Here is a 23,864-nt window from a genome sequence, read left to right on the forward strand (position 1 = left end):
TTAACTCCTTTCTATCATTATAAATCCAACGCACTTTGCCAGTGTGATTGTTTTGAAATAAAATTGTTATTCTTATTGTTACACAATATGAAGTTTATTTTAATGTTTATTGAATAATTTTATGTAAATTCTGCTTTATTAAATAATTTCAGTGCAATTTTTTTTATAGAATAGTTTTCAAAATAGAACTTTTAATTTGATTGGCTATTTCTATTACAGTTTCCTGTCATTATTTTAAAAAATCCTGAACTGGGTTTCTCAATAGAAGGTGGAATAGGATCTCCAAGAAATCCAGGAAAACCTAGTGATAATGTAAGTTTTTTTTTTTTTTTTTTTTTTTTTTTTTTTTTTTCAGGGGGGATGTATATGTGTGGCCGTGTATAAAAATAATATTTTCATGTAAAATGTAGGTTAATAAGAGCTAAAATTTGTTTGATTCAGTATAAAATCCTATAATTAGTTGAAGATACATTTTTTTTTTTGTTATTATCCTATTTGAAATTACTATAATATTTGTTTTCATGTTAAATTCTGTATAATTTTTTTACGACTAGCCCCAGTAAAATATACTGATGTCTAAATTTCTCTTTACGTACCCAAAATGATATTCCATTAAATATCCTATCGACGTAATCTATTTTTGCAGGAAATGTGTGAAAAATAAGCCTAATTAGCATTATTCAATCAGAAATGTTCAAATAGTTTTTGATATGCAAATCAAGGCATTACATCATCTGACGGTGAGTCAAGCACTTTGTGAAAAGTGAATATCTGAATGAATTATTACAGTAGAGCATTTGATTTCAGTATATCAGAACACAAAACAGTTTGTAGCTCTGAAGAATCATGTGGAAGAATTTGTGAAGTGGCAAATTATCGGCTGTTTTTAAGCATAACAAAAGTATCAAGAAAGCAGTGATGCATGTGAATATTTCAAGATAGTCTCTCGCTGCAGAAAAAAATTCAGATTCTGGGGAGGAAATGCATTTCATGCATAAAAGCTGACATATTTTTTAGGCTTTAAATGTAAAACATCTGATCTGATTGTAAAATCTGGCTGGACATAAAAGTTAAAGGAGATGCTGCCAGTTATCTCAGCAGAAGTTAAAAGGAACCTATCATTTTTTTTTTTATTATTTAGTTAGATGATAAAGAGCTACAAGTTATGGATATAGTGTGTAAAAAATTTAAAACACTAATCATAATTTTTCAGATTACATTGCCATTGTTTATCCATAAAAGTCATGTATCAAGACTTTTTTTTTAATGCCCTGTCCTGTAATTTTGAAAATACTAAAATGCATGCTGTCACAAATATTAACCATTTTTCAGAATGCAAATAAAAACTAGAACTTAAATTCTTCTTTAAAAAAAATAAATAAACATCCTCATCGAGTTTACTTTAAACTAAAACGAACTTTTTATGATTGTGTTGTGACATCATGTTTATCCATGACTGGCACTAAATCACATTGTTTGGGACAGTGTATTAATAGTGTGTGTTACAAGCTGTGTAATAGCATAACAAATTTGTCATTCATTACATTTTTCTAAAATTATAAAATATTCCAGTTACTTGAGCTTTCCAGTTAGTCCAGTGACAGATAATACAACCTTTACTATACTGCTTTTAAGAACTGACATATCTTAATAAATTATATTATATGTAATTAGAAAATGCCTTACATTTTGCTGTATAACATATGTAACTTATAGATACTATATTAAGCTTATAAATAAAAAATGTCACACTTTAATCTTGAAGGTCCAAAATAGAGATAATGAAACAAACTTTATAAGAGACAACCAGCCTTCATAAGTAGAGGACTCATCAGTTGAAGCTATTTTTAAATTGTGTAACTGGCTTCAGCCTTTCAGAAATAAAGTCTCACTTCGAATGTTGCCTGATTTTGGTAATAAATATATAATAAAATATTTTCTTGCTCAGACAGTGTAGAATTTTTATAACCTCTACTTTCAATCTGATATGCCTACTCTGAAAGCTAACCTAATAAACGACAGGCAAAATAATACTCTCTGCAAAAGTAACAACATAAAATAATAACCTTTTTTAACCTACACCCAGTTGGAGCTTTTCAGCTATGCCTTGTCTTCCCATCCAGTACAAATAAAAAGTTCCATTAGAAAGATGTTTATCGTATTAATGTCTTCATAATATTACTACATGTGTACAGGTTCCTAATGAATTGAATGCACCTAGAACCGATAATAGCTTGATAAAATTTGTTTTTCCTAAAGAAATTTCTTACAGTTCTGGAACTTTTCGCAAAGTACTCATACAGCTCTTCTCTGTATGACAGAACACAATCACTTGTTACCACTTTAAATTGCTAAGAATATTAAATACAATGCAGTGCAAGGTGCATCTAAAGAGTGAAGCTCACAGGAGATCTCTCAATGCTGTGAACTAAAAACTGAGAACTGATGTTCTCTCTGGTCTTTTATAGTTTCCTGTCTGCTGAGAAATTTCCAGTCCCTTTGATTTCTTGAAATTGCTAGAAGGCATATACAGTTATAGTTACATATAGGCAATGCATTCGAAAGACGCTCATACATTGTAACATTACAGCTTCCAATGATTGTGTTTCTTCAGTCGTTTCTGGGTTGCACAGGCCTCACAAAATTTCTAGCAACATTTGCCCATCAACTCTTGAACTCTTGCTTTACTCCAGCACAAGCACTCTCGAACTGTAACCAGTCTTCATTATTCTGACGTGGCCTCCTGTCAGACAACTGTTCTTTAACCCCTTGCCTGTGGAATATATTTGAGAAAAACGTGCCAGAAATGTATTTTTTCCCTTCTTTAATTTTGTTTGTTATTATCATCAAAATGTTAGAAATAGATTATTTTTTAAAAAACAAATTTTAAACAAAATAACTACTATATTCAATATTTTCACATTTTATATATATTATTTATTTAATATTAATGGATTACAGCAGTTTTAAACTTTAATTATAGCAAAACTAATCAAATGACATAATTTTCAAGATAAATATAATACACTAATACAACAATATTATTACTTATATCAGCTGTCATGAATTTCATATCCCTCAGATTTTTACAGGAATGGCCAAATTTTGTGCAGTTTTGCATTAGGGTGTGTTTCAAGGTCGACTTCTTCGCTGTTCACAAAATGTAAATATTTTCTTATTATTTGAAATCTGTAGTAGGACATAGTTTCGCAAAAGAATGGAGTTTCAAGACGTCATTTTTGACCCAAACATTGTGACATCTGGCTTCTGAATAATATCCTCTAAAACATGGATTTTCATTTCATAGTCATTTGGCTTCAGATGCTGCCTTTCAATGCATTGCTGTGCCTATTTATTAGTTTCTTCTGTAATGTGTGTTGTATTTTATATATGTTGGGTATGTGCTCAGTGATGATTACAAGATGTACGCAAACATCGTTTATTCTACATTGCTCATCTACCATTCTATATTACAGTTATGATTAAAGATAATAATAGATACAGTTACATATATAACATCTCATATATAACATCCTTTTTTATAAAAAATAATAATAGTAGTAAAATTAAACATATTCTTTTAAATAATAAGGTTTCTTAACAGTCCTACCAGATCAAGTAACGTAGTTATGTCCATATGAAAAATTTGATGATACTATACCTCTTTCACTATTTGGTGACACAACACTTCTGTTAGGTTTTGAAGGACTTACAGGCACATCTAAATTTGTAGTGCTCCTACTATTTTCATGTATCTCGGGTTCATCTATAACTTCATTCTCATAGTTGTTTTGTATTGCAAAATCTTTCTGATTATTTCCTTTAAAAAGGTCTCTTCTGTTCCTTTTTACAATTCTTCCATCTGTTCTTATAATTCTATATGAACGTGGTTTTTCAGCTTCTTCTATAATTTTCCTCTTTCATTTAGTTTTTTCCCTTTCTCTTTTATGTAAACATGATCTCCTGTTTTCAGTGGTTTTAACGGTCTTGCATTCCTATCATAATAACTTTTTTGTAAGGTTTGTCTCTTCAGTAAATGTTGTTTATGGTCTTCATATCGTTTAGCTTGGACGAAATTCTCTTTTATAGGCATCAATCCAATTACTTTTCATCCAAACATCAATTCTGAAGGTGACTTAATTTCATCTGAAATAGGAGAGTTACGATATTCCAGTAATACTAAATATGATTCTTGTTGTCAACTACAGCTTTTTCTAACATTCGCTTGACAGTTTGAATATGTCTTTCAACCATTCCATTAGATTGTGGGTAATTTAGACTTGAAGTTCTGGTTTCAAAATTCCATCTACTTGCAAAATCTTTATATTTCCTGCAATTATATTGTGGACCATTATCCGAATAGTATACTATTTTCGGAATACCAAGTCTTGCAAAAATTGATTTCAATTGCTTTATGACTGCTACACTTGACAAATCTTCCAAATGTCCAATTTTAACATATTTGCTAAAATAATCTATTACTATTAAATAATCCCTTCCTTGAAAGTAAAAGAGGTCTGTTCCCAATTCTTCCCATGGACCATTAGGTATTTCTTTAGATATCATTGGTTCTTTAGTAAATATTAATCCATTTGCTTCTGATAGTGCTTCTCTAAAGTTAAAATATGGTTTTGCTAGTTTTGGAACCATACATTTTTCATCTGGCCATCCAGTTTTAATTAATTTTCTTAAAACCTGTAGTTCTTCATCTTTTTCTGTTTCCAGTTGAAAAACTTCCATTTTACCATTAGACATTGGTATATATTCTACAACTAATCCAACATGCCCTTCTATATCTCCTTCAAAGAAATCAGATCCTTTATCAGTGAATGATCTTGATAATGATCCGCTATAAAAAGTTCTTTTCCTGGTTTATATTTTATCTCAAACTGATATGGCTGTAATCTTATACGCATTCTTTGTAATCTTACAGGGCATTTATTTAATGTCTTTTTGAAAATTGATTCCAGTGGTTTATGGTCACTTTCCACAGTAATATTTTTTCCAAATATATTCTGGGGAAATTTCTTACACACAAATACAATAGCTAAAGTTTCCTTTTCAATTTGAGCATAATTATTCTGTGTATCTGTTAATGCCTTAGATGCATATGCTACTGGTAAATTATTCTGAAGTAAGACTGCTCCTAGTCCTTCTTGAGATGCATCTACAGATAAAACTACTAGCATCTTTATATCATAATACTGTAAAACTGGTTTATTTACTAAGACAGCTTTTAGTCTTCTAAATGCTTTTTCATGTGTTACATTCCAGTTCCAGATAACTTGTTTTTTCAACAAATCTCTTAAACATGATGTCAATTCTGATACATTAGGTATAAATCTAGAAACATATGTAATCAATCATTCCTAGGAAAGTTTCTAATTCTTTCACATTTTTGATTGTTTTATATCTAGAATAGCCTTAATTTTGTCTTCATCTGGTTTTAACCCATCTTTAGAAAATATATGTCCCATATATTTCACTTCATTCAGCCCAAATTTACATTTATTTAAATTAAACTTAACATTCTTTTCTCTGGCTCTGTCCAACAACTTCTTTAATCTTAAATCATGTTCTTTTTTATCTTTACCCCCAAACTAATATGTCATCTATTTATATTTGAACTCCTTCTCAATCACTAAAAATTTCAGAAAAACTTCTGTGGAAAACTTCTGGTGATGAACTCAGTCCATATGGAAACCTCAAAAAACAATATCTACTAAATAGTGTGTTAAATGTAGTAAATTCACAACTTGAATCTGACAGTTTAATTTGCCAAAATGCTTTGTTTGCATCTAAAATACTAAAGACCTTTGCGTTTGTCATTTGAGATGAAATTTCTTCAAAGGTTGGTATGTGATAATGTTCTCTCAGTATATTTTGGTTAAGATGCTGAGGATCTAAACACACTCTTAAATTACCATCCTTTTTCCTTACTACCACTAATGAATTCACAAATTGGTTGGTTAACTTTCTTTATAATACCATCTTTTTCCATTCTTGCTAATTCCTTTTTTAATGGATTTAATAAAGCTAAGTGGAATTTTCTTACAGGGTTCTATTTTACCGATAGCTCCTGGTTTTAATTTAATATGATATGTATATCCAGTTAAATTCCCAGTTCCTTTAAACAAATCTTGATATCCTTTTAAAGATTCTGGTAACTTTTCATTAGAATCAGGATTTACTGCACAAATCCTTTGTATTAGGTTTAATTTTTGCAATGTAGGTATACTTAAAATTAGCTGGAACAGTTTTATCACATGCTACAACTTGAAATTCTACTTCATCCTTGTCCCCTTTCGATGTTTCACATAATAATTTACATTTTCCGACTACATCAATTGTAGTACCGTTGTAATTATTTAAAGTGACTTTTGATTTAGTCAAACATTTATCTCTTAAATTTAATTGTTTAAATTTAGGCAATGGTAACACATTACACTGAGCTCCAGTATCCAACTTAACAAATAAATATTTAGATATGTTTACTTTTAGTTTTTCAAACCATTCGGTTTTATTTTTAGAAAATGGATTTGTATCTTCTACTGACCCTAAAATATACTCATTACCATTATTATGTAACTCATGCTCTAAATTATTCTGTACAACATTAACATTTTTTTAAGTGCACATTTTAGAAAAATGATTTTTCTTTTTACAGTACAAGCAAATCTTATTATAAGCAGAACAGTTGTATAACTTAGGAAAAGTTCCACATTTTCTACATGGTTTTGGATTATTGTACTTATTTCCTTGATAGTTTGAAGAAGATTTAGTACTTTGTTGCTTTTGTTTTACATGATAGTTTTTCTTACAAGACTGACTTTTTTCCTCTGAAGGTGGAAATTTATTACGTTTGATCGCTTCTATTTTATTTTCTTCAGTTAAAGTTTTCAGCTTAAGTTCTGCTAATTCAGAAGCATTACACATTTTAATATGTTTCTCCAATGTTAACTGATCTTCCCTTAATAATCTATCTTTGAGATTTTTATTTAGAATTCCACTTACTATTCTATCCCTTATTAAACTGTCTTTTAATTCTGCAAATCCACAGTTGCTACTTAATTTCTTTAAATCGGTTAAGAAATCATCAAACGATTCACCTACATGTTGTGTTCGACAGAAAAATATATGTCTATCAATACTTTCGTTTGCTTTCGGTATGCAAAAATTTTCGAACGCTTCAATTACTTTGTCAACATCCTTCTTATCTTCTTCACTTAAATTAAAAGTATTAAATTTTTCAAGTGCTTCTTCATCAATAATTTGCAATAAAATAGCTACTTTAATTTCAGGTGATTTAGTAATACCACCAGATGCTAACATATAAATTTTGAATTTTTGTTTCCATTTCTTCCAATTTTCGCTTAAATTACCTTCGAAATTTAGATTACTTGGTGGCTTTAATCCATCCATATTTAATTTAGGACTTTAAATAGTTTATATATATGTATTTTTAGCCACTTCCAATAAAAATAAACAACACACTTACCAGCAATATAAGTTTCTTCACTGTAAACAACTTCCCATCATGTTTTTGTTTAGAATATCTTTACGGATGCTGCATGGTTCTTCAAAAAAGTTTTTTTTTTTTTTAATCTACAGTTCGCTGCGTCATCTGTTGTATTTTATATATGTTGGGTATGTGCTCAGTGATGATTACAAGATATACACAAACATCGTTTATTCTACATTGCTCATCTACCATTCTATATTACAGTTATGATTAAAGATAATAATAGATATAGTTACATATATAACACATATATAAGATAATAATAGATATAGTTGCATATATATGGAGTAAATCAAGTTGCCTTCGAAAAATAGTTCAAAGTTGTTGGAATGGGAATCTTGGAGCAGCTAAAGGAAGGTTATTCAAACATGGCGGCATCCAGGTTCGGCATGAAAGAGTTTCACTTTCATCGTCACTTTCAGAATAGTCTTACTCTTCTGTTGAAATACTGGTATCTGAGCATGAAGAGCCAAGCAAATAGTTTTCATCGTCATCTGATACCGACACTGCGAACATAATATGGTTATTTGGGAAGAAATGCAAAATTACGAAAATACGGCAAATGGCACAAAACTGACGAACAGTTCGCGGGAAAGTATCGCAATCTATTGGGAAAATGATAAATTACATATTATGCATTAGACGAACTGAGTTTGGGCTTCAAGGAATTGAAACACCGATTTTTCTCTTTCCCGAACTCAGTTCGGGAGTCACAGGCAAGGGGTTAAGGATTTCTGGGATACAGGATCCTGGGAGTATCAGCTGTCATTGCAATACCTTTCATTAATCCGATTCAAACTTACAGTACAAGACGCCATTTTGCATATGGAGTGAGCCCAGAGAGCACAGTATTATTTTGTTGTAGGGGTTGTAACTATGGGTTAAAATGTCCTGCAAGATAGGTTTCCTATTCCAAGACTCCATTAGATCAGTTATGGGTTTAATGTCACCATCTTCCAAGTGACCTCTCATGACATCTTCGTAACCCCATGTGTCTTGGTCAGCCGACGTTGAATTTGTAACTTGGCATGCAACCGGATTAACCAGCTCATATTTTTCTTCAATCTGATACAGTATCGGCAGCTTTCTGGGCAGGGTCTTCTAGACAGAGCTTCGGCATTTCTGCATGATGATTGTTTCTGATGAGATAGTGATGTCAAATTCCTGTAGTTTCCTCATATGTGGCCTTCATCACCACGCTTAACGATTGGTTTGGTTGCTTTTCCTGCTGCACCTCAAATCATTAAATTGCCTGGTCTAGATGAGTAGTCAGTTGATCCATTGGCTCCTGGACATGAGAAGCTCTGATTGAGTGGCAATCCTTATGGGTTGCTTGTTGGGCTGCCATGAATTTGATGGTGATCACTGAACTTCTTTTTAGATCCTTGACATCCACCATTCACAGGGCTTTTTGTATCTCAGGATCTCAAATGCCATTGATGAAATACTGTAGGAACAGGATATCCCTCATTTCTACTGGGCAGTCTTAAAAGTGAAAAGATGACACAGCCTGTCAACATCCATGGCAACCTCGTCAGTTTTACTATGAGCTTCTGTTGGTGAGATATTAACTGGAGCTTGCTATAACCTTTTAAACTCTTCCTTGTCAAAGTGGAGCTCCAACATACGGGATAGAGCTTTGACATCTAGCTTCTGGTTTTCAGGCAGAGTTTGAAGGATATCTGCTCTGCCTTCTCTCAGAGAAGCAGCGAGATGGCAGGCATTAGGTTTGCAATACCATTCAAGTGCACCTTGCCTATAGAGAACTGAGTCTTGTGCATTTGTCAGGAAGTCTTTCCATCATATGTGAATAGCTTTAGAGAGGGTCGAGAAGTCATAGGTATGAATTTAAAAGCGTCATAATCCTGTCCAGTGTCAGTGTGGATTTCTTCAAGCTGTTAACTTCCTTGGCAATAGCTGCCAAATTTTTGTCATTGATTGTTGTTCAAAGAGCAGAAAATATTTCTTCAATTTGTTGTTCAACAGCTTAAACTCTTCAATTTTTCTGACTTTATTTTAAACCGTGTCTATTTTAATCTTCCATAACCTCGAACCATTTTTCTATCAGGCATTGATCTTTTCATTTCCTCTTGAAATGCTTCAGTCTTACGTTGGAACGCTTCTGCCTTTCCTTGGACAGCTTTCCTATCTTCTTTAACCGAATTCTTAGCCCACTTTAATCTCTTCTTTAATGTACTTGACTGCCGTTTTTGTACAAAACATTGTTATGTGTGTATGAGTTCATAATTTATTGAATGCAGACAGAATTGATGATAACTTAATTTATTTTCCTAAATGGAAAACATTTACAGTTGTAGAACTATTCACAAAAGTACTTTTACAGCTGTTCTCAGTATAACAGAGTATAGTCAATAGTTACCACTTTGAACTACTAAGAACATTAAACACAAGACAATATAAAAAGCCTCGAGTGCTTAAATTCTCAGAGTGGTCTCTCGGTGCTTTCAATACTCTGAGCTAAACTCTGAATTAAACTGAGAACTAATACTCTCTCCCATCTTATATAGTTTCCCTTGTCCAAGAAATTTCTAATAACTTCTTTTTCTTGAAATTGCTGGAAGGCATATACAGTTAGAGTTACATGGGAATTGGACCAGTTACAGTTACACAGGGATCAAAATGTTGCCAAGTTTTGTGTTTTTTGGTGATTTCTCCCCAAGTTTAATAACAAAAATTAGTCTCCAAAACCATTACTATCTTTGCGCTGTCTCTCAATGTGGCAAGATAACCATTTACATCAAAGTTAAATGGACTTGCCCATGTAACCTTATTTTTCCAGTGAAGTTTCATATTTTTTAGCCCTTTCCTGTTGCACTCTACAAGAGGTTCTACATTTTACATATAATTTCACTAAAATAATTTGCATATATACAAAATCCATAACAGTGGGCTGTTATTAGAAAGAAAAGAAGAAAAACCGGTAAACTAAAAAATTATATATCTAATGGTTTATATCCTTAAAATAAAGATGCGTAAATGTGTTGTATCAAGTGGGATGGGTAAAGAACACCATCTGTGTTAACATATAAACATTCTGCATGAAAACATGCATGCAAGGCACCCATCTTTAAGGTTGAAGCTATTTTTATTTTCTAAGGAGAGTTTAGAATTTTGTCATATGCATGTGGCACATATTTTCTTAAGTGAGTCTGCACCCACCACATATTCATGGCAATTATTTGTAAAGGATTAAGGATCTGCCATGTTATTTCATTGTGATGTATCTATTCTAACAGCTATATAATATGCTGCAGAGAAATAAAGGCACATTTCCCTTAAAATTAATAGAAAAAGAACACTGCAGTAAATTAAAGTTCCTATTTTGCCATCTGCCAACCTCTTAAGAAATTGTCTAAGTTCACAGGTTAGGACAGGATGGTGAAGCATTTTCTCCGTTCTTATTGTCTTTCAAAAGTGTCATGTAGGAGGAGGCTGCTGCAAACATGAATATCATTTTTCTGTTTCCAGTCAGTGTAGTTTTACTTCAGGTACAAAGAGGTATAGAAAAACTGCACTAGGGTAAAAATAGCTAAAGATTTTACATCTAGTTCATACCTTTTTTGAGAGAACATTTGAGTTATTACTGAACTTTTGTACAACATGGAAGGGACTAAAGGCAAATATGGATTGTAGAAAAATGGATCTGTAAAAGCGAAACTTGCTCTTAAATACCATGCCTAACCAATAACATTTAACCTAATGTTATTAATCTGTCATGCCTAACCATAACAATGATTTAAATTTAGTACTTTACAAAATTAAAGCAATGGAACTTCAGGGTTATACATGAAGCATACAGAAATATATATAAAATAAACAATCCTTTTTAAGAGTATGAAACATATGGCATTAGAAATAATTTTTGTTAGATACAATAATATTCCAAATGTTCATAGACATGTATTAGGTGTACTGAAATTAAACTTAATTTAAATTATGTGAAAATAATGTTTGTATTATTGCAGGGCATTTATGTTGCTCATGTTTTGGAAAATGGCCCAGCAAGCAATTTATTGAGACCCGGGGACAAAATATTGCAGGTGATTTCCACTTTTGAATTATCATACTTTCTGGTTACAGTAGCACATACCATTTAATGGAAATAAAAATTTCTTATTTTCTAGAAAATATACTTGAGGCAACTTAATAATGTACTATACTCATAAATAAATTTTAAAAACATTTCATTTCTGGGTCATTGCTGTATTGATTTAGTGTAATCTGATAAATAAAGTTCTCAAATTGTATTTTTTTAATAAGTCCTAATTTAGAATGGCTTTAAATTCTTAGTTTTAATGTAAGATGATATGAAATTACTGATCATTTATTAACTAAAAAAATAAACTACAGTCAAATAATTAAATATTTTAAATCTAGATTGAAATATTTTAATTTCTTACTTTTATATTTAGCTCGAGGGACCAATCGTAAATCACATTTATATGAAATAGACCTATAAGCCAAAATTACTACACTTTAAACCAAAATTAAGCATGAAATTCCTAATAATGTAAGAATAAGCAAAATATCAAGGATTAAGTTTACTACATGAGATTTAATATTGGTGTGTTGGTGTATTTAATTATGGCAAAGCACACGAGGGCTATTTGCCTAAGGGGAGGGATGCCTTCGTGGAGGACTTTCTAAGGGAAACTGGCTCGTATACACGTTACACATGGGGAAAACCACGAAAACGGCCATACAGCCAGCCCGTTCGCGGGATTCGAACCTCGGACCGAACTACCAGTGTTCAGCGACTTTACCGCTCGGCCGCTGGTGGGCCCGATTTAATATTGAAAAGTTTAAATAAATCATCTCAAAATTTTAATTGCATACAATATTGATATGTAGTTTTTAAAACTAATTAAAAATTGAAGATAGTATCTCTTTTTATCTTTCACTGAAGTTTCACTTTAAGTTCATTAAAATGAGAATGCCTAACATCATATACAACACTATTGATTTAAAATCTTAAATGTAATAACAGAAAATTTCCAGGATATTTGTTAAATTTTCTGCTAGTTCAATTTCTTTGTCATCATCATCATCATCATCATCATCTAGAATCTGACAGCAAGGGAAGAAAAAAACATGCCAATGTAAAATTTTAATTTTCATTTGAAGAATAGGAATTTTACCCTTAAAATTAATAGTCTTAGTCAAAATCTGTCCCTAATTAAATCTGCTGTTTTGCATAATTTTAAATTATCCAGAATGCTACATCTATCATTTCTCTCATTTGTATACAGTACAAAGTCTTTAATCTGGACGTCCATAATCCTGAATGATCTATAATCCGGACCTCAAAGATACAAACTTTCTGTGCATGCGTAAGCGCATAATGCGTTTATGCATGCGCATAAAACGTTTAGTGTAGAACAGACGATATAAGCTAGGCTAAAATTATCTAATTATCTGGACGTCCATAATCCTTTAATTCGGAATGATCTATTATCAGGACCTCAAATATACAAACTTTCTGTGCAAGCATAAATGCATAATGCGTTTATGCATGCACATAATATGTTCACGCATGCGCGTTTAATGTATAACAGACAGTATAAGCTAAGCTAAAATTGTTTCCGATTCTGGAGCTGCCAAAGGATCTACAAAGCAAAAGCATGTTTCGATGTACCGCTTCAGATAGTAAAGAAAGTGACAGAGAGGTTATTGAAAACGAAAAAATTTCGATTGACAAGTTAGTCGGTATTCTCGACTCGGCAATTACAGGACTTGAACGGTGGAACTGAACAAGAAATTATAACTATTTATAGAATTAAAGAGAAAGTATTAGCACAAAAAAAACGAAGCAACTTAAACAACTTACATTGAAAGAAATGTTTAATAAAGAGTAAACAAATAAATATTAAGCTCTTTTTTTTTTTTTTTTTTTTTTTTTTTTTGTTTGTTTGTTTGTTTTGTTTTGTTTTGTTTTGTTTGATTGTAAATTTTGATACCCTTTAGATCAGTGTCTTTCCCAAAGTGGGCGTTTGAGACGTAGAGGAGGGCGTTAAGGGGCCCAGAAAACAATGAGGGGTGTTGACGTGAGTTAGGAGGGCGATGGTAGATTTGTAATTTGATTTACTTTATATTTTAAATTTCACTAGAATTAAAACCTTACTACACAATAACGAATACTTAGTTTATATTTCTACCCTGTATGATGGTATAGAAACTTAAAATACTTAACATAGATTTAATAGGATAGCCCGCACGCCATATGCAAGTACGTTGTAAAATGACGAAAAACATACAGCTGTGTAAATGCTTGAATCGCCAAATGTGGCAAACATTCCGGGGGAAAAGACTAACTGCGGGAGCTGGTGCACTTATGATGTTGTGCTCCGTAGACATACTGTCCGTTTTCGTTTGGAGAAACCTTCAGCGCTTTTACGCATGTGTCAGGTCAGCTTGGAGTTCATCAAAATAGGGTTGAGACAAAAGAGAAATGTTTACTTAACATGCATGCTTCTGAAAAACCAGTCTGAGGAAAAAGTCCATCTCAGCGTATCACCCCTTTTCAGAATAGAATCGTTGATTCATATTGCGGTTTTGCAATACGAAAAGGGACTGTGCATGGTAGCAATCGGCTGGTTCATCGATACTTGTCCTAACTTGCTCAATACGATTGAGCGTCGAACGAGATAAACGAGTTTGTGCGTGTTTGTCTTATTCTTGTCAGTGCTTGCTAATTTAAATCCTATATAAAAGCTCGCAATTTTTCTTATATTTACGTTAGTGGTTTCGCGCGCTGTCTTTAAACGCGTATTTAAATTCAACACTTTATTTACATATTTTTGAAAAAAAAAAAGCCATGTCGCAAGCAAAAAAGAAGAAGCGGCAATACAGTGCAGAATATATTAAATATGGATTCATAGAAAATTCGACAAACCCATCTTTGCCTTTGTGCCTTCTTTGTTCAAAAACATTTTCAAATGAAGCGATGAAGCCTCCAAGATCATTTAAATAAAATGCATCCAGATAAGAAGGACAAAAGTGTAACCTATTTTCAAGATCAGGAAAATAATGCTCAGCCAAGTGTATCAAAACTTTTTTCGATGGCTGCTAAGCAAGATGATAATGGACTTCAAGCTTCATACAATATCTCTCTGTTAATTGCTCAAACAGGTAAACCACACACCATTGGTGAAACGTTAATTTTGCCGGAGATAAAAGAAGTTATAACTACTGTGCTCCATAAACTGGTGGCAGATATAATTCGAAAAATTCCTTTGAGCAATAATTCTGTGCAAAGACCAATTGATGAAATGGCTGAAAACATTGAAGAGTCATTGTGCAATCATCTGAAGATTAGTCAATTTTCAATTCAGTTGGATGAGTCCACTTTACCAACTAATGAACTATTGTTGTTTTCTTACGTGAGGTTCATTAAAGATGAAAAAATATGTCAAGAACTTTTATTTGCTAGAAATTTAGAGACAGACACAAAGGGAGAAACCATATTTAAAACACTGGTAAAGTTTTGTAATGAAAAAGGAATTCCCTTGAAGAATATTATATCAGCTGCTACAGATGGTGCTCCAACTATGACAGGGTTTCAAAAAGGCTTCATGTTGTATTTAAAAAACAGAATTCCTGATGTGATTGCTGTACATTGCGTTATACATTGACAGCATTTATTTGCTAGAAATTTAAGTGAACGACTGTTTCAATCATTGCAACATGTCATCAGAGCAGTCAATAAAATCCGAAACGACTCTTTAAATGACAGATTATTTAATCAGCTTTGTGTTGCTAATGATGAAGATTTCAACAGATTGATCTTTCACACAGAAGTGCGTTGGCTATCAAAAGGAAACTGTCTGACTCGTTTTTACAATCTGTTTGATTCTGTCATAGAGTTCTTGGAAAACAAAGACACAGCATTACGCGAAAACCTCATCACATCAAAGAATGATATCACATGCCTGACAGACCTTTATACATTGTTTAATGATATGAATCTCCAACTTCAAGACGATGACTTGAACTTAATAAAAATTAAAAATATCGTTGCTGCTTTCGTAGCCAAGCTGCTCTTACACAAGAAGAATATCGGCAGACGTGAATTCCATACTTTTCACAATTTATCAGTATCCTGCAACAACGACGACTTGCTCGTCTACTGCCAACATTTGGAAAATCTTCACAGTGATTTCATTAAAAAATTCCAGGACATTTTGAAATTGGAAATAGTACTAGACTGGGTGTTAGATCCTTTTTCAAAAGTCAACACAGCAATATCACCCCAGCTGGAAGAACTTATAGAACTGACAGCGAACGAGGAAATAAAATCAAATTTAAAAATGGCTACCATTAATTTTGGCTACAAAAGTCAATTCCGCAGATTCGATCCTGGATTGTGGTCGATCGTTCAACAATTTTTGATATCATTCCCATTGTCATATTTGTGTGAACTTGGATTTGGCACTGTGACAACGCTGCTTACTAAAAAGAGAAATAATTTGCAAGTTACCAAACGCGGCGACTTACGACTGTTTTTGAGTAAAATCGAACCTCATATCAACAAACTTGTTAAAAATCATCAAATTCATCCATCCCATTAGATTAGTTTAAAAACTAAAATTGATTACCTATCTATATTGTTTCTTTTAATTTGATTAAAATATATTATTAATATTATAAAGTTGCATTTTAATTGTTCACACTGGTAAAAATTTCTAGTTTAGAATGTAAGTTTAAACACCAGAACCGAATAATAAAGCACACTATAACTAAATTAATTAAAGTAAAGAAATTGTGGTTTTTAAGTTTTAGGAGTGTATAAAAAATGGGGGGCGATGAAAAATAATTTATTTTCAAAGGGGGTGGTAGAAGAAATAAGTTTGAGAAACACTACTTTAGATCATAATTGCTCTTTATTTCATAAATTACAGTTTCATATTTTTAATTTTATTATTTCTGCATGCCATCTTACCAGATTTAAATTGATGATCCATAATCCGGAAAAACCACTTATCCGGAATTGCCGAAGTCCCGACGAGTCCGGATTAAAGACTTTGTACTGTATTGACGTATATAAATTCTTCATAATTATTTAGTTTTATCTGTGTTATTCTATTCTTTACCATTTATTATATCTAGTATATGTTCACAATTGGCAGTTAATTCTTCAGTTTTATTATCTGAAGTGAAAAATGTTACTTTTGGAAGCTTAACCCTGTCTTGTGAACTATTTCATGTCTCCCTTTTTTCTTTTTGACAGAATTACTGCCAAAATTAGAAAAGTTGGTTAAGTTTTCATACTAGTATACCTGTATATTATCTGTTCATGTAGTTGTAGTTATTATATGTCCATCATTATAGTATTATCTGTTTGTACACTATGGTAAGAAAAAAATTGTTTGAAAAAATGTATAGAGGATCTGGATAATAGATCATTCCAGTTATTAGATATCTGGATTTTAAACTTTATACATTTTCAGTGCATTGAAAATTTTATCAAACCAAAATAATAAAGTTGCATGTATCATTTTTTATATATATTTTCAGTGTGTTGAAAATTTTATCAAATCAAAACAATAAAATTAGAAGTTACATGTATCATTTAATGGTTTTTGTCAATGACAATTTTGTCATTTGTAGGTTGATGGAAATGATTTCACACAGTTAGACCATAATAAAGCTGTAGCAGTACTTCAAGAAAGTGGGACTACAGTATCATTAATGGTTTCCAGGGAATGAAAAATATACAGTGTGTACTGTTCCATAAGTCTAGGCAAAACTGAAATTATATTGTGCCTTTGTGGAATTTTGCACTTAGCTGCACACAACATGACATGGTGCTCTGGGAATGTAGAATATAACCACGCAAAGATGTTCAGTTACTCAAGATACAGTATTATATAGAGTTGTATAATTTACTTGTAAATGAGACTGTTCATTGCCAAAATTTTCAAACAAATTAAAGGTGTCTTATATAGTAATATATTATATTGAATGACAAATGCTAATAGGTGTAATTTCCTTGAATGGAATGATTGAAAGAAAGTTAAGATTTATATGCAGATGTAGTTTTTATCTTTGACATTTTCTGTATTTTATACCGAGTAACTTATTTGCAATGATTTAATTTTGATTCTTATACAAATTTATTAGGTCTGACGGGGATGTACTTCAAAATGACAATAAATTGCTGCTTATATGTACACATATATGCATTAAATATGAACGTAAAATTAAAATAACTTATTGAGTAAAAGAACATTTTGCAATGAAAATACAAAAGAAAATATGACCAAAAAGGGTATTAGTGATATTGTTGAATTTCTTCCGAACTAATGAGAAGCAGAATCTCCTATTAATGGTTGGAGAATATTGTTACATTTTAAAAAATTCTGCTCGTGTAAATATATTTCTAACATAGTGTAAAATAGCTCGTAGAGAAATTATAATGGCAATGTCTCTATGTTTAGAAAGTTGTTGGATTTTTTAAAATACAGTCTTTCATTCGAAGTGTTTTTGGGTATGTTTAAATGCATGGATATGTGTTTTCTTGTGAAATTTAACTGTTGATGTGCAGTGTGTCTGGTGCTAATACAATAGGATGTGTTTTCAAGCTGTAAATATTTATATATGCATAACGTACACATAACATGCATAAATATATACATACAATATATATTTATAATGAGAAATTTGTAGTTTTACTGATGGTATAACTCAAGGATTCTAGAATTAACTATGAAAAGTTTTTTAGAAGCAAATGTGGGCAGTATTTGCTTATAGGCCGGTCAGGTTGCTCAAAAAATATGTAGCAAAGTGTTTACTTAATGTGAAAACAATCTCTTAAAGTTACACACATGGTAAAAAGTACTAATTTAGAAATGCTGGCCTACAGTTTTTGCAGTTTCCTCATAATAATCTTTCTGACTGTAGTTAATTTTATCAGTTTTAATAGGCTAAAGGTTATCATTATTCAGTTTATGACGAGATATGTTTTGCCTGTTCTAAGGTTGTGTTTAATTAATCCCACTGAAATATGAACCAGAGCATTGTTGTGTAATTTCTGTCTAAAATATTCCATTTTGTAATAATTTTCAAATGTTTATAGTAACATTTTAATAATTTACTGTCATGTTTAAATATTATGTAGATGGCAGTCAGAACTGATAATCTGAAGAACATAAAGTTAGATTTTACTGCTTCTTTCCTTTGTATATATGATAACATATTACTTTTCTGAAGCATTTAAGCATTAGTCTAGGAGATCTATTAATTCTTTTGAAGTTCACATACTAGCTGCATTTAATCTAGCAGTTTTAATTAAACATTTTTTGTGCATTTGCATTATTTATACTGTTTTAACTTATAGTATATTAGTTACAGGAAAATAGTAAATATTTATTGAAAAGCCATAAAGCTTTGTAGAAACATATTTACATCTGCAGTAGAATGCAATAGAATTTATTTTGTTGCAGAATTCCATCATTAATTAACTTCTTATGAACACTTTGAGAAATATAAATTTTTAATATCTGAATCATCATTAGGAACTGTTATATTTTTATTGCATTTCTAATTTTTAAAATTCATTTCAAATTTACAAAATGAAGTCCTTTCAATAAGTAAAAAATGTTCATTTGTATTTTTATTAGACAAGTTTGATTTTATTAATTGAACTTATTTTGAGATAAGGTTTTCTAAATAACATATATATGTTGTTATGGAAATATATAGCTTATTAGAGGATCATTTTTATTATTAGGGTAGACTAAATCGAGAATTTATACTATTAAAAAAATGTCACAGTGAACTTGAGAATTGCAAATTTCTAGATTACAATAGTCAAGCATTATCTGCTTGCTTAACCTACTTCTCAAAGTGTTGATGAAAAGTAATTTGGAGGGGGAGATTTTTTTTATAGTATATGTATTTACTTTTTAACTGAAGCTACTTCTGAAATTTTGAGGCATAATATTAAATAATACAGTTTGTAAACTCAGATTTTCATTGTACAGAACTTCCATTATAAAAGGAAGAAATATTTTTAAAGATTACTGGGACTTGTGAATATTTGAAATTATAATAATTGAAATTGTGTTTCAAAATGCCATATCGATGTTATTAATCAAAAGTATTTAATGTATTAAATTGTAGCAATATGCATATAAAACTCTACAGAATGGGTAGTGTAATAAACACTGAATGAGATATAAAATATTGTCCAATCTGGTAAATTTAGAAAAAAAAATCCTTTTTATTGACATTTATTGCTTGTGACACTAAGATATTTTTATTTATTGTTTTGATGCATTGAATTATGTATTAAAATCAATTTTATTTTTTGAAGTTTTTTGTCCGAGGCTATATACGAGTTTCAGCAAGCACAAGTTTTAGATTTCATTCAAAACTTTATAGAATTTTACTGCTATTTCATGCTACTGATTGAATTTAAAAAAAACGAAAAAGTGATTGCAGTATGGATATTCATCATACAGAGACAGGAAAATTTCTAGGCCTTAAAACTAATACTTTAAGCATTTACCTATAATTAAAATTATGAGTAAATGTTCTGTGATCGAAGTTTACTAGTCATGTCTTTAATAGTTCACTTTTTATTTAGTTCTCTTTCCCATTCACGTATACTTAAAAATTCAGCATGCATATGTTATTTTTCTGTTCAGTATCATTCTTTAGTTCTTTTAAAACAGCATATAATATCGAATCCTTAATTTTGATTCCTTCCTGTAAATTCTGCTTTCTTCGTAGAAGCCTGATATTTGACAGAAGAGTATAAAAAGAATAAGGATATTGCATAAGTTGTTTCAATCAAAATTGTAAGGCATCTTTTATCTCTCAAAATTTTAAAATAAATGAAATTGTATATAAAATTAATAACAAATATAAAAAATAAGTGTACTTATTGTGTAATTATATAGTATTCACTTTAAAGAATTAAATGTTTGTAGATAAAATCAGCTCATCAGTTTAATTTCGTTAGATAAAATTTGTGTTCCTTCTTACTGACAGGTAAAGAGATTTAGTATGGAGTCTATTATATATTAAAATTATACTAATTCTGAAGATATTCATTAACTCTATGTTGAATTTTATCCGACCTGTTATTACAAAGCCACTACTTTTCATTTTTTTACTCCTTAGACTGTTTACACTTGGTGGAAGTTATAGTCATCTATTATTGAATCTGTCATATTTTGATAAAAAAAAGATGTATAATTCATTTCAAATGTTTTTCTTTCTCAAGTCGTGGTTTTAGTTCAAGTGCTCTTTTTTAATAAGAGGCCATTTACTTATAGACATATTCTTCCCTTCACACACCCCCCCCCCCGATTGAAAAGGGATCTGATGATCTTTATGTTAACAATTAACAAGGCCTGGGGATGTCTAATAGTTTGGGATTTGCATGTGCTAACCTTGCTTTAACCTACACCTGTGTGAGAGATTGGGCATTAAATTTTAATACAGAAACTAAATACAAAATATGATATATATATTTAATCAAAAAAAATTTTAAAAAATTGCAATTTTACTGTAAGGAAAGTAGCATGCATTCAAAAATATCCATTTGTATTTAATGTTACCCAAACTGTTCGAGACTTTTTCTTCTGCAATTGAGAAAAAAAATGTGTGTAAAAAAGTTGGCAAATATTGCCATGTTTTAGTTATTTTATAAAATAATTAAAGATCATATCATAGCCTCGTAGCCTGGTTTAACGTACAATAACATTTTAGTAAGGTATTTTCATTTACTAATTAAGATTGTGTAATTAACATTTCTTTGGCTTAAGATTTTACTACTCTTTCCCTTTCACAATTAAACTGCATTGATACTTATTAATATTGTGCCAGTTTTCTTATTAAGTGAAATAAAATACTTTGTATTAACATTTATATGGAGTATAAGCATGTGAGGAATTCAAAAGCTTTGCTTTCAAAAAGCACCATTTCTAATGTAAAAAGAAAGCATTGAAACTACTTAAAACATACTTATGTATTGATCTACGAATGAACAAAGTAAGATGCTATGAAAAATGCATTTAATTTGTGCAGTGTATTTTTACTTAGTACAACCTTTTGTGTAGGTTTAGTAACATAGATTTTGCTGTTTGTTAAAAGTTTTGTAAATTGATGTATTAAAAAAAAACTGTGTGTAAGATCGAATCTTCGTTTTAAGCTTAATAAAATTTTTAATGCTGTTGTATAATTATAGCAGGAAAGAAAAATTTACTATAATGTTGACATATTTTAGAAACTTCTATGAATGTTAAAAATTTCGTGTTGAACGATAAGTTCTCTGGATTGTGTCAGAACTGAAGTCATATTTAAAACATTATTCTTTATTGAAGTTATAATACATTACTATTAACATATCATTCTTGCTGTTGAGTAAAAATAATGAAATGTGTACTATCATTCTTTAAAACGCTATTTATCATAAAAGGCTGTATTTTTGAGGAAATGATATCAAGACTGCATTTCATAGATAATTATTCGAGTGTTGTAAGGTACAGTACTGTATGTGTGCATAGTAAATACAGACAATTATTTGAGTGAAATAAATTTAGATGGAAAGTAAATCACAAATATTATAAATTAGATATGAAAATGAATACTTTGGTTTGCTGAATGAATGAAATACTGATATTTTTCCTTTCAAAATCAGTCTTTTTCTTTTTTTTTTTTTTTTTTTAAACTGGTTGTTAGTTTTAAGTTTGTTACTTAAAGTTCAGTTTATTAGTTGTTAGTTCAGTTTATTACTTAAAAGTTTTTTGACTAAGATTGTTTTTCTTTTTAGACATTCCTGATAAAAATATTTTATTCCAAAATATTTTTAATCATAGGATATCATTACATTCATTATAGAAAATCATTACATCGATTAACACATATCCATCCAAGACTGCAATATCATTAATTTTCATCTCAATTACATTGTCTAAAATTTTTTTATCCATTTTACCATATGAATCTTACAGAAAAATTCTCTATAATTTTATATCATTTTTCATACCAAATAGTAGTTTTTAATTTATTATGATTATAGTTCAAGTAAAAATAACTTGGTTACAATTTCAACTGAGATAACAGTGTGTTGAGTTACTACTTTACATACATTTTATATCTTAAATTTGCATGATAAAAACTATAATTTGAGAAACTTTTTGAATTAAATTTTAATAATTGATATTTTTTTTTTTAATTTGTTACAGAGATGTCTCTTCCCCTTCATTACTTAAATGAATAACAATTTTTCCAAAGTATCAATTATTATGATATTTTTAAACAACTTACTTAGATGTTTGAAGGGGAAGAAGGTATCTTGTGGTTGTATCTTTCATTTATGATGACATGATGTCATTTTCTCTTCATCTAATTAGGTGGACTATATTTTATACATTGCTCATGTTATAAATAATTATTTTTAATTTAGATCCTACAGCCTTCATGTTTTTCATCTTAGAGATTAATATTTGAAGTTGTATCATTTAAAGATTTTAATTGAAGTGTACTTGATATATTATGATGCCATAAAGCTCAACTTAACACGTATAAGTTAATTGTATATTTTCTAATGTTTAGATGAAATATTGTTTGAAAATGTGTTTTACTGTACAGTTTTAAAATTGTGATTAATTTATCAGTTCAGATTTTTCTTTTATATATATATATATATATATATTTATGTCTGTAAAGAAGAAAAATCCTTTTTGTTATTTCAAACTTAAAATGTTTTGCAAGACCAAAGATAACTGGTATGTAATCTCCTTTCAGAAGAGTCATTTTGACTTAGTCTCTTTTTATTTTATCTTCTATTTAACTATTTATTTATTATATTTTTCCTTACACCTTTTTGTACATTTTGTATAATTTTACATTGTTTTTAACTGTTTGTACAATTTACTACTTTAATTATGTGTAAATACAAAATGGCATATGTGTTCATCTCATTCTTTTCTATCTATGGTTCACCTACAAATCTTTTTTTTATAAAGGACATACAAAATATTTACAATCTTGATGCATTGTTTATTTAAAATGAAAAATTACGAATAGTTAATGGGTAATTTTACATTGTATTAAAAGTGATAGAAAAAATTATATGATTTCTTGCTTAATATGTGCATATAATTTTGACAAAATAGTTTCAAATTCCATACAGTAATTAATCTAATTTATGATCTGCACTACAGTGTTGTATTAAGATTATTTTTGAGTAATGTAGAAGGAAAATGGTAAAAACAAAAAACTGTGATGAAACATTCTTCATTTAAGATAAATTTTTTTCACTATAAATAGTTGAAAAAAATCTGACAATTTATTCAGCTTCTTTAAAGAA

General features: G+C 30.2%; 1 protein-coding gene across 2 annotated transcripts in view; it reads left to right on the forward strand.

The window, feature by feature from the left end:
- Nucleotides 1-23,468, forward strand: part of LOC118184787 (uncharacterized) — a 197,908-nt gene extending 174,440 nt beyond the window's left edge. The window contains exons 21-23 of one of the 2 annotated variants that reach the window (XM_035354515.2): nt 220-312; nt 11,509-11,583; nt 17,150-23,468. In XM_035354515.2, the coding sequence (XP_035210406.2) occupies nt 220-312; nt 11,509-11,583; nt 17,150-17,248 (267 nt within the window). In that variant the 3' untranslated portion in view covers nt 17,249-23,468. The remainder of the gene's footprint in view (nt 1-219; nt 313-11,508; nt 11,584-17,149) is intronic. The other variant, XM_085827652.1, reaches the window with a different exon arrangement.
- The last annotated feature ends 396 nt before the right edge of the window (nt 23,469-23,864 follow it).

The sequence above is a fragment of the Stegodyphus dumicola genome, chromosome 12, assembly GCF_044657685.1.
Source record: "Stegodyphus dumicola isolate Sdum_Otavi_A_Nest chromosome 12, ASM4465768v1".
Lineage (NCBI taxonomy): Eukaryota > Metazoa > Arthropoda > Arachnida > Araneae > Eresidae > Stegodyphus > Stegodyphus dumicola.